The following is a 12,814-nucleotide window of genomic DNA, read 5'->3' on the forward strand; positions in this document are numbered from 1 at the left end:
GATTTCCTCTGAATGTGCTCAGAACTTTGCTAACAGTGTTCCTGCAGCCAAGCAAATCTCCTCTCTTCTGAGCTACACAAATGTGCTGCTGACCCCTGCAGAACCAAAGCTCCCAAGATCCTTCCCTTTGCATCCATGGAAGTTCTGAGTTCATTCTGTCCTTCTCAAGAGAACAATAATGCACAGGACAAACAGTGTATTGCTCCTTTCCTCCACAGCAAATCCTGCCTTAATTAGGAGGACTTTTGCAGGAGATGTATTATCTACCAGTCCAGAATCACCTCACTATCATATCATGCAGAATTCTGCCCGTGTATCATCTTCAGATATGATTATTTCTTTATTTAGCTGCTACTAACATGTTTGGAGATGTAAAAACCACAACACTTTACTTCCTCAAAGGCAGCAGTAGGAGATATCTCAGTGCAGAAAGAATTCCATAATTACAAAAAGCACAGAAGCCAGCTTTTTTCCCCTCATCCAGCTTAAGAAGCTTTAAACAATATGCAAAGGCAAAAGGGGGAAATGGTAATAGTACTGAGAAGGCTAAAATTTGAATGAGATAACAAACCTTTATTGTGGAAGGAAAAGGAAATTACTGATTCTAAAAAAGTTTCTGTGATAAATCATCACCTCTGCATGAAATTCCATTCAGATATGTGGAAATATCTGGTAGTAACATTAAAGAAAAAAAAAGGAACAAAAACTTAGCAACAAACAAGTTTATAAAGAACAAAATATAGCTTAATAGAATTGCTGAGCTTTTTCAGTAGTTCAAAGAATAGGAGATTTGAAAATCAAGCAAGGTTTTCAACAGCTGTATTTGTATTACAGTCATAAAGGCATAAATGTGAAATGCAGCTCTAATAAAACACTGAAGTTTATAAAACTGGTTGGTAATTTTCCACCCTTTCCAGAAGTATCTCAGAATATCCAGGGGAATAATACCTGAAAGAGAAACATTTTGTTTGTGTGAGACTACAAGGCATGTTCTATGCAAAATAATGAAACTATGCATATTTCTACTAATCAGGAAGAAATTCTAGAATTAAACACTGGTCAAGGAATTCTACAGTTACTCCTCTACAATGTTTTATCAACCTGCTTTTCAACTTACATTATCATTTATACTTAGAAGTTAAGTTTTTAAAAATATAAGTTAGCCTCTTTTAGAGCATGTAGGTAAGTGGCTACATTTTAGATAGGTTCAGCTTCAGCTGCCATAAGCATTGTCTTTACTAAGAAGTGTAGGTGTTGGCTTCTTTTGAGATTATGGCCTTTAATAAAAAAGCACGAGTTTACACAGAACTGTCTGCTGCTGTTTGTCAGACATAAGCACACACTCTGAAACTCACATGAAGTCTACATCCATGAGAGGGACACTGGTCCTGGGACTAAAAAAATTGTCACAGTAGCCTTCTCTCTCTAATGCCTCTCAAGGATGGACATTATCCAGTAGGTTTTCATTAGAGTAGGACTCTATGGTGCCATTATGGTCCTGCTGTCATTCAACTGGTTTTCCACAATGGACCAACTACATGCATCCAGTATGCAAGCATCAAAGCTGCATTTAGTTCTTGTTTTCCAGGTTAAGAGTATCTGAAATTTAACACTGTATTATTCTAAAAACATACAACTCAGTATATTTCTGGTTTTGCAGGCATGTGAATTGCCACCTCTGAGCCCTGAAAGCTTCAACTATAAAGAGAGAGAGGAACATACCTCCATGTAATGTAGACCTAAAATATACTAAAAAAAAAAAAAAAATCCCCAATGCTTTCCCTTAAAGAAAGTCTATTTACCTTGTTAATTTTCATTTTTCTGGATAATTTCTGCATAATTTAACTCTTTTTTAACCTCATATTACTTCTGTGATTTGTAAAGCTAACTTTCCAATGCATTACTGTATTCAGTCTGCAAACAGCCTAAAATAACAAGTCTCCAGGACAAACCCAGAGCTGGCTTCTATCACAGCTGCTGTGCCCCAGGCAGCAGAACCAACATCAGGCAGTAGCACAGACAGGCAAGCAGGAGATGCTTGAAGGGTGCTTTTTCTTTATTACATCCCAGGGTAGATGAGTAAACCTTTTTCATTTAGAGGGGGGAAAAAATAGCTATAACAAAGAAACATTATTAATATCCAGAAAAGCATAAACAAATTCCTCTTTCCTGCTGAAGTACTAGCTGCAGACTAAGATTTCTTTATGACTTAGCTTTTACCCATTTGACAGCCACTGGCTTTTCTTTGTGGAGACAAGCAGGGCTTCATTTTGTGAGACTTAGTTTCTAGCTACTATTAGCTGAAGAACTCTGCTGCTATAATTAAAATTGATGATGCAGATTTTCAGAGCCTGTAGAGGGAGTACATGAGTACAACATCCTTCTGATGTGTTGATGGAGTGAAGGAGTGGTAAATGGATATCTAGAATCTAGGAGGGCATTTCTCTCATTATTACAATTTAGGATGGTGACATTTTGACTGTAAGCTATTTAATAGTGTTTCTGTATTCATTAAGGGCAAAGTTCAACTTGGTGCAGACAGCTGGTGTATGGTCCTTTTATATAACACTTAAGCCTCGTGATGAGGCTCAGGGAGGAAGGGCAGCTGTGGGCAGATCAACTGTGCAGGAGAGCCTCTGGACCCTCTGTACATCAGAGGATGTTTCAAAGGAGTCTCTGAATACACTAATTCAGACACACACTACTAGGAAAGTCAAACATGTAACCAAAGATTCACCAATACCTGCATTTTGGAGACTAAGTAATGCACAAATAAGTTTCCAAAATAAATTTCCCACAGACATTCATAAATATGAATAGTTGTATTGAAGACTCAGAGTTCATGTGGGCAGTGCAGGACTGACTTTTCATCACACTTTCCTGCAAGAACTTGGTTATTTGGGCTTTGTTGACAGACAAAGAAATTTAATTCCAAATACAAAAAGAGAAAGCGTTCTAATGTATGCATCCAGAGGTTGTGTTACTGCTGGGTCAATTAACCAAAAGTTACACTTTGGTTTTATTAAAACCAAAATTCACATAGGAGTTAAATTACTATTTTAAATCCTTCCTTTGTGTTGTTCCTATGAAAAACATCTAACAGTGTTAGAAGTATGAATTTTTTAAATTTCATTATCCCTACCTTACTATTTCCTCTGGATAGCAATTGTTAATAGTGTTGATATATTCCTGAAGAAGTGACCCAGGTTCTGCTTTTATTTCTTGAACCTTTTTAAGTCCACCACTTGTTACGAAGAGACGACGTGCTTTACTGTCATGTGGTAACACCTACACACGGAATAGCACATTTAAAAATTTTATTTTTAATTAATCTGTATATCACTAGGCTTAAATATTGCTTATTTGTTTTTAATTCAGAGGACATATAAATTGGAAAATCAGAGAAACAACATCTGTAATGACTACTGTATTATAACACCCAGTTGTATAGGGATAAAAACCATAAACCAGCCCTTTATGATTACAATATAATTTATCATACTTTAATACATAACATATAAAAATAATGAATTTAATATTTATCCTTACATAAATAATATTTCTTGAATTATTCCTACAGAGACAATAATATTGTGGAGAATAAATAGATAATAAAAACAGAACACTAACATGGAATAACAACAGCATCTGTTCCACTTAAACCAAGTTATTCAGGTCTTTTATGTCAATTCCCACAGTTTAATTGTAGAGCTGAATTTTATATCATTATAATGATCTAGTATAGATTAGTGCATGAAAACAATGCTGAGAATTGTTGCAAGTGAACAATACAGCCTTGAAGCATTACACGCTACTATTAAATTCCTAGATATTAAAATCCTTTAACACACTGTGTAGCCATGGAAGCCTTTTACAAACACACACAAAGCAAAAACGTGAAGTTTCTGCAGCCAAAGGGGATGAGAAGCAGAAATGATCAGACAATAACATTCTGTGCTCCCTGAGTGATGCCAATACGCAGCTCTGTCCAGAGGACGGCAGGGAGGGAGGAATGAAGGGAGGGAGGTGGGGGCTGGGCCAGGCGAGGAAGAATGACAGCATGTAGTCCATAGGCCCATAGGGCTGCAATATTATTAAAAAAAAAAAAAATAGAGAGAGAAAAAGACAGAAAGATAATGCAAGATGTCAGCTGCATCTACAGCAAAACCAGATGCGTTTAAAACCAACTCTGAGAGTTACAGATGAAGAGGGCAAAAGCATTTTGTAAGCTTCCACACTGGTCAGACATTAAGCCATAAATTTGACTGTGTAAAATTTCAGTGTAAAACAAGAGCCTCAAAAAAGGATGAAGAAAAAGAACAAGATTTCTTCCATGCATACATGCAAACAACCTTCATTTCTGTGGTTCCTCTAGGCTGTACAAAATCAACATACAGGTAAAGAAAAAGCAGGAGAGCACAGAGTTATACAGTCTATTATATGTTCAACTCAAGTGTCAGGAACAACTGTGATTTTTTCGTTGTGGGAACTGAACAGACGTCTGTTTTCACATATCTCCCACATCAAGAACTGCCAAGGAGGAACTAGCAAGGAGACAGGATATGGCCCTTTCCCTGCCTTCCTCCTCCACACTGTGACTTCCAGGCTGGATAAAACAGCAGAAAACTCTCTTGGAAGGGGTCCTAAAGAGAGAGAGACTCTTCCCCCAGTCCAACCTGAGACAGCACAGAATTGCACAAACCCTGAAAACACTAACACTAAAATGCACAGTCCAGCATGAAAAACAAATAGCACCCCATTTTGAAGCACAGCTTGGAAATAAGGCTTTTATTGTGCCATAAATAAGCCCAAAGAAGTAACAGACCACAGCTCTAAGAATAGGAAATTCCCAAGCTATGGTACAGGAGAGAAAAATGCTTTTACTACAGACAACTTAAAGAGTATACTTCAGAAGAGCAAATGCCAGACAAGTACAGTTTAATAATGTATAGGCAAAGAAGAAAAATGAAACAAAACAAAATATCAGCTGATATGAAGGGCACAAAACCATTTCAATAGCAAGCAATATTCAAATATACACTGGATAACCAATTGCTATGCTCATTAATAGCTCCAGCCAGAATGGAGAAGCAAAAAGGAGTGGATTCTATGCAAATCTCCAGTGTTTGAACAGCCTTAGCAAGAAGACAGGACAAATTAAAGTGTGGCAACATAATCAGGAATCTGCACTACCAACAGCAGTGCTTCCAGATCTGTCATAATCAGAACTGAGTATCAAGAGTGTTTTACTTGGCCATTTCCAGAAAGAACATCCCATCAACAGAGCTTGGTATACCCTGCTAACAGGTTACACTGCAGAGTATTGCACAAATCATAGTCTATCGTCAAACAGGATTCCCAACACGAGCTGAGAGACACTCCAAGTCTCTCAGTTAGTTAGCAATTACTTACAAATTTAAAATATTTTTAATAAATTGTATCACTTTTACATGCTGCTTTCAAATCAACAATGTTTTTAACAAATAACTTTCTAAATTTTGAGAGCCATGAGAAAAGATTTGGAATTTTTACACTTATTTTAGACTGAAAATTAATCAGGATAAAAGGAGTGAAGTCTTTATATTATTGTAAAATATCTGACTTAAGTCACTCCTGTAAAGACAGCTTGTAGTTTATCTAAAACAGATGTGAAAGGGATTTATGTGATACATTGGCTCAGTAAAAATATTTGCACGCGAGTTAATATTCCACTTAATCTCAAGAGGCAAGGAAGAAAAAAACACCTTGCTTATAAGAAACTGTTTTCCCAATCTTAGGATGAATTATGGTAGATTCCAAATGAAACAGTATCCAGCTGTACAGGATCCAAACTGCATTTGAAAGGCATGCTTGAAGATCCTGAGGAAACGACACCTTTAGAGACTTCTTTGGAAAGATAGCTTCCTTGCTAAATGGGAAACAATTAGCAATGAACATATTACTCACCAAGCAGAGCCTTTTCTTACCTTACTAAACTGCCCAATAACATGCTTCATAATATTGTGAGGGGCCTCATGAAGCAGTGGTTCAAGTGCTGGAAGATATGTGCATCTCTGAAGAATGTTCTTTAAGGCTTTCTTAGTCTGTCGAAATGCAAAATAAACTTTCTCTAGTAAGATATCAATGAAAACAACAAGAATTCATATATATCACTGAAGTCTGATCAAAAAAGAAAATTGATCAAAATTTTCAATGAACAATTTCTGAATAGAAACTATGATATCTATCAGGTCACTTAATGAAGAATCAGTTCTCTACTTAGATTTATTAAACCTCAAAACCTACAGTGCATCATATTATCATTATGTTATCTATGGTCAAAGTAATGGCAATTTTCCTTTGACTATAATGAAAGCTGGAGTAGACCCTTTAGGTAAATTGAAGTACTCTAATATAATAAGAAAGTTAAATCAAAACACGTTTTAAAAGATTATATTTTAGAAGTGGCTTACTAGGAGAGGCTGCTGGTCTGGGATAGCAAAGTGCAGTACTGTCCAGGCAGGGGGGAAAAGAGAGAGTGAAACAATTGTGCATTGGTGCATATTTCTGAAAACAAACTCAATGTTGACAGATACAAGCAGTAGTGACCTTCCTGGGCAGGATTACAGGTACAGCCAATTTGGCTTCAATATATTTGGACCACTGGAAATTACTGTATAGAAGTTACTTTACAGATCTGGAATGTGGTATTTCAGTGGAATGTACAGAAGCATAGTGCAACATGGGAGATCATATCCTGTCCTATTACACTATTACTGTTACACAGAAACACACTTTACTAAACTGCAACTCTACTAGCTCCCACACAAGGAAAGGCCTTAAACATGGGCAGTTGCATGTTTTAAAGAGCAGAGCCTTGATTAGCTGCTACAGTTTTATTATAATAATAAAAATGTAGACAAAATTATTACAAGGACTATAATATTTTCTGCAAGAGCTTATACTTGCAAAAAAAAAGAAGTGGATAATTAGAAATGAGTCACAAGAAATTACAGCATTTATGGGTCTATGCACCTCTGATCTAAACTGGGAAAAAAATAAAGAGATTAGACTGTGGTGGCTGTAGCATATGATTTGGTATACAGCATATGCAGCCAGTCCCCTAATAAATGACACAGCCTTCAGACACTCTGCACCCAGGAAAGCTCAGTAAGCATCAATAAAAACACATATAATTTAGTAGTTTTTAAGCACTTAAACCTCTTGATTACAATTACTATACCACACTACAAATCTACTTGCTTTCATTTTAAGATCTTCTGAGCTGCGTGTGTCCACAAAGATATCGAGCAGTGTGGGCAGCACGTTTGCTACTGCAACATGACGTGCATGCTCAGCAGTATGTCTCCCAATCTGTCCCAAGGCCCAAGCAGCTGCTGCCTTAATATGATCTTCATGTTCTTCTATCAAGCAGTCACACAGTGGTGATATTCCCTGTAGCATTAATCAAAAGCACAACCTTTACAAATGTAGACCAGGGAATGGCAATGTGAAACAGATACAGATAGTTAGAAAATGTTTCTCTAATTACACTCTTTTAAAAAGCTGCGAGAGAATGCATGCTAGTGGTGTCATACTTTTATAGCACCATGATTTGCAAGAATTTTTAATAAATCTTAATAAATATAGTTAAAAAGAAACAGATTCAATGTTCTAAATCAGAAAGCAGTTTGAACAAACAAGAAAATTTAAGGTGTTAGAAGAATACACAATATCATTCAGGCTGTACTGAGTAAATGTGGCAGTTTTCCTCAGACTGAAAATAAAAGAATCTGAGTGCTTATGATTCTATGAAATCAGTTTAAGACTAGAAGGGCTCAGTCACTGAGTCTTTCTTTTTTACTATCCACAGCACTAAATTTCAACTTATCAACCTCTTCTTGAGTTCAGTAGTTCATATTTGACTCACCCAATCACTTCAAGAAGGGTTTCAACTCTTGATTTGCAGACATCAAGAGATGGAGATCTCACATCCAGCTGTTACTAAAGTTGCTCTGGTTCAGAGTCGTTACACTTTCTCCACAACTACTTAGCAGTTGGTATTTTATGCCAAAGCACTCCAACAGGAAACATTTAATGCTAATTTAGGTAAGGGAAGGCTACTAAACCTCTATCCCAAAAACCTTTCTCTCCATCACATGAATCCTTCTTTACTCTTTTCTGCACAGTTTTCTGCTTTGTTATTTTGGGTTTTATCCCCAAGATACTTTTCAAAGACAGACAGTGAAGCTATAGATATTACTACAACAAATAGACTAACTTCTCTTTTCCAATAATACTTCATCTTCTACTCTTTCATACCACAAAGGACTACATTGTGTGGGGTTTTGCCACTGCATTACAGCAGAAGACCAGAATGAAGTGTTTGTCTAGTATGACCCCAAAAATCATTGTTCAAAATTCATCCTTTCCAGGTTAGAGTACCATGGAATGGAACTATCATTTTACATCACAACATCATCAGTGTCTAACTGCATATGGTTATTGCCACAGTGCATTTCTTTCAAATGGTTCCAGTTTACCAATCCCTGGCCTCAGCGCTATGTACCACTCCACAAGCTTAATTTCCCCTGAAGCAGTTTTTCTTAAATGGGTTTTGGGTTTATTCAGGTTTATTATTATTTCTTTTCTAGATCATTCATTAACATATTTAATTTCATCAAAGTTTGCCCAGATCCCTACAACAGCTCTCACAGCAGTTCCATTTAGTTAAGATAGGAATCATTCTAATTTAGGGGCTTCCTCCAGAACTTAATCCTGGTTTCATCCCACTTAATGTCAAGCACTCAACAGCAGGAGCATATTTCCTCTAGGCATCCCTGCAAGTGGAAAGACACACACATCCAGAGAAGAAGGGTCTCCAGACACGTCAATAAAAAAGCATCTATTTCATTCGTTTTAAAATACAGAAGAGCATTTTTTTGATCATTCCTACTTTCCCTGCATACTGTACTATGTTGTATATAGTATATACATAAGCAACTTCCATTTTTCAACTTGCATTTCTACTAGAAGACATTTCTGTTCCTTTGTTTGTATTGTTTTGTTGCTCCACTCACAGATATGTTTTAAATGACTGACATAGTGTGAAAATGGGTCAAAAATGTTAGTGAAATTGTTTCTTTCCTTCTGTCACTAGTTAGTATTATTCACATCAGACTACAAAGCCAGGCACTAATTTCACCTATTGCAAACGTTGCAAATTCTCCCTCTTCTATATTATTGCCCAGAAGAATGTATTTAAACCAGAAAATGTATGGCTTTACTCACTTGAAATGTCACTTGCACAACTGAATCAAACTACACTACATTAGAAACTGAGGTCTTTTCAAGTCTGAAGATAGCTGTTGCAAAATACTCTATTAGTACTAGCAGAATCATGCTAGTACAACGAAGAACCATTATGCCATTAAACATAGTTGTTTCAAAGAAGGTTTTGATGCAGTCACAAATATACATTTTAAGAGGAAGCAGAAATTCAGTGACATTTTTTGTACTGATGCAATTGCAACACAGAAAAAGCATGCACTGTAATACCAACTAATCCAGGATGCTTTGTAAAAGGTTCAACACCATAAAGACATCCTTTTATCAGGTCACCATATAATTTCAGTCATAGAAAGCAGCAATACTAGGAGAAAGTGCATTCATCGAAAGCAAGTATATAATCCTGTCACAAAATACATTCTCTGCCTATGCTAATTTGTATCTGTACCTAAGAATACTGCTGAAGAACTACAGGAAGAGAACAAAGTGATAGCTGACCTTGGAGACAATCACTGCCATTGACAGGTTCTCCGAATGAGCCGCCACATAACCAAGTGTCATGATGCCAGGCAGTCTGACAGTCCCTTTGCAGCTGCCAATACAATCAATCACTGCAGCAACTCCACCTGAATTTACTATAAACTGTGAGAGCTGAAAAGATAAACACAAGACTGTGAAGTATCAACAGGCAGAAAGAACCACATCAGAGAAGCCTTTTAATGTATTGCTCCTGTTTTACAAAATAAAGCTGGAATAAGAGTGATGTATCATACAGACTGCTGGGAACTAAGTGCAGCATCAAGTTTTCAGGAGTGAGGCTAATTTGCTACTGTGTTTGATTGACTTTACTGCAAGGAAATAAGGGTTCTGAATCTTTGATGCTGTATAGCATGGAATTATATATTCTCAACTCCACCCTCACACACCAGAGAAATGTGCAAATGACAGTCTATCACATGACTGATCTTGAAGATGCACCTACTGAGCCAGATACTGCTTCATCCTAGTGCCCCCTCATTCCCAAACTAACATCCTACAGTCAGTGCAGTGACAGAGGGAAAGGCCCATTCCTCCTCTCACCTGCATTCTAAATTATCTCTGTGGCATAAAATCCTTTGTGGATCCTCAAGCATGCCAAGGCATGAAGCCAAGGACAACTGTTCTGGATGTGCAGAGCCGACTTGGGCTGCATCATTCTGCCATGTTAGCATGCTCTAAGGGAAGTGTCCAGGGAACACACTTGATGGGTGAGTCTGCCCCAGAATGCCAAATTACATATCCTTGCTTATAAATGATAATCAAGCTGTGCAACATGGGTTTCTACCAAAGGTATCTCACATCACTTGAGGGACAGCAGCAGAATATCTATTTTATCAATCATGCATAGAAATTAAAATTATTTATTATTATTATTCTTTTTTCCATGCTTTTAGGTATATCCCAGAGACTGTAAACTTTTATCACCAGCTTAAAGACTGGCAGGCTGATGAAACTGCACAACATTCATGTTTAAATACTTCTCAGTTGTTAAGTTAGTATCGTGATTTTGAAATTACTACGCTCAGCATTAGTGTGTTGCACAAATACATGGCTTACATTTCATTCCAAAATCATATTTAGAGCCTTTTAATTATCTCTGTGGTCTGGCAGATTAACTTAGTTATAATTATATGGTTTTCCTATTTATTTTGTATTGACTTTGCCAAACATCCCCATGCTCCTATGGGCAAAAACACTGTAAATGCTCAAACTCAAATTACAAACTCAAGTTACCATCAGGTTAATAATACATAAGAAAATTTTTGACCTTCACTGTCACTAGAAGAATAATTAAAATGTGATCCAAGCACCCCTGAAGATTTTTTGAAAGACACACATCATCTATTATTGTTAAAGGATGATCTTGCAATTTATTAGCTGGTATCATGACTTCTGTGAGGCTTTTCTCATAATATTTTTAATATCTAGGACTGACAGTACTGTCAGCCAAGAACTCCCTCTCTGTGCTGATATCTCACAGAATGAAGTAGCTAGGTATACATTTTATGATTCCCAGTTTCCTAACCCAATTCATATTCAATACACATCTCATAATATCAGCAAGCATTTCCATATTTTCCAATGAACATGCCAAACAGCTATTTGCCCTCCCTTTCGAAAAGCAAATGACAGAATAATCCTGTATTTTATTTAAAGTGTAAAATCTAATGATATGACCTTGTATTTGCATTTTCAAGGTTTTACCTCAGGCGTGTGCTTTGCTATCTCTCTAATTAAAGTTGCACCATTTTTCTTGACATATTCATCTGAGTCCTTCAGGCATGTGAGCACAACTGGGAAAATTTCTGCTTCAACCATCAACTCTGCAAGATCCACTGAATGCTTTGCTATTTGGCTTAGAGCTGACAGCACCTGACGCTAGTAAATAAAAATTGTTATAAAATCAATAGTATACAAACATCCCACAGCACACACTACCCCTGCACAAAAAAATCTATTGCATCAAGGAAAACAAAGCAAGATAGGGAAAACAATTACAGCTATTTTACAATTCACTGAGTCAATTCATGCACAAATATAATGGCACAGAACATTCACTGGTTCCTGAATAAAAGTTTTGCTTTTGTTTTATCCCATTCAAGCTTGTATGCATTAAAAAAAAAAAATATATATATACACCATTTAAAACCGTAATCTAAAATTTATCAAAATCTGTAGAAAGTATTTTTATTTACAGAAATTGGATCTGTCAGATTTATATTAAGAAATTTTTGTGGCATTTTATGTTGTCTTCTGTTTGGTAGAGTTAGATAGAAAATTTATAATAAGAAACAATATTTTTGTCAATTAAATGCTAGTGATTTAACCTTTGACAACAGCTATTCACATCAGATAGTACATTCTAAAATACAATAAGTTCACTATTAACTGCCTTATCATATAATCTTTAGTATGCAAAACCTTCTTTGTAACTGAAATGTGCAAATTTTATCTATTAAAAGTATCTGTTGCATTCTTCATATACTATATATTTCTAAAAAAACCCCATAGTACTCACTTTAAGGATTAGTTTAGCTGTTCCTCACAGAGCTGCAGTTTATATCCAGCAGCTAAATTTGTAAATATGTTCAGAACTCTTTGTCACTAACTACATGGTTACATTTTGTAATACCCAAACCAAGAGCTTCTAAATAAATATGCACATCCGTGTCTTTGATTCAATCTCAAGTAATGATTGGTATAATGGAGATTAAAAAAAAAAATTAAATGTACCTTCAGTTTAGCATCAGGGTTCAGGATCATCTGAGCTAAGTGAGCGATAGCTCCTGCATCCACTACTGTCTGTGCTAACTCTGGAGAATGCTTTGAAATATCACTGAGAGTTGAGGCAGCAATCCTTTTCAAAGCAATTTCTGGCTCCTGGATACAGAGCACTAAAAGAGGAACAGCGCCTGCATCCACCACAGCTTGTGACAGTTCTGTAGGTCCAAGGAAAGTAATTAAGTGAGTATGGGTGACTGACCCTTGTGCAAGCCATTTTTCACCC

The 12,814-nt window shown here is 36.4% G+C and overlaps 1 protein-coding gene across 2 annotated transcripts in view; it reads right to left on the bottom strand.

Moving 5' to 3' along the window:
• Nucleotides 1–552: 552 nt before the first annotated feature.
• Nucleotides 553–12,814, bottom strand: part of SPAG6 (sperm associated antigen 6) — a 33,363-nt gene continuing 21,101 nt past the window's right edge. For both annotated transcript variants that reach the window (XM_014882150.2, XM_088160590.1), the window contains 7 exons: nucleotides 12,541–12,746; nucleotides 11,512–11,685; nucleotides 9,766–9,918; nucleotides 7,243–7,434; nucleotides 5,967–6,083; nucleotides 3,143–3,288; nucleotides 553–948 (listed from right to left, as the gene is read on the bottom strand). In XM_014882150.2, the coding sequence (XP_014737636.1) occupies nucleotides 882–948; nucleotides 3,143–3,288; nucleotides 5,967–6,083; nucleotides 7,243–7,434; nucleotides 9,766–9,918; nucleotides 11,512–11,685; nucleotides 12,541–12,746 (1,055 nt within the window). In that variant the 3' untranslated portion in view covers nucleotides 553–881. The remainder of the gene's footprint in view (nucleotides 949–3,142; nucleotides 3,289–5,966; nucleotides 6,084–7,242; nucleotides 7,435–9,765; nucleotides 9,919–11,511; nucleotides 11,686–12,540; nucleotides 12,747–12,814) is intronic.

Source organism: Sturnus vulgaris, chromosome 1 (genome assembly GCF_052056855.1).
Source record: "Sturnus vulgaris isolate bStuVul1 chromosome 1, bStuVul1.hap1, whole genome shotgun sequence".
Taxonomy (NCBI): Eukaryota; Metazoa; Chordata; class Aves; order Passeriformes; family Sturnidae; genus Sturnus; species Sturnus vulgaris.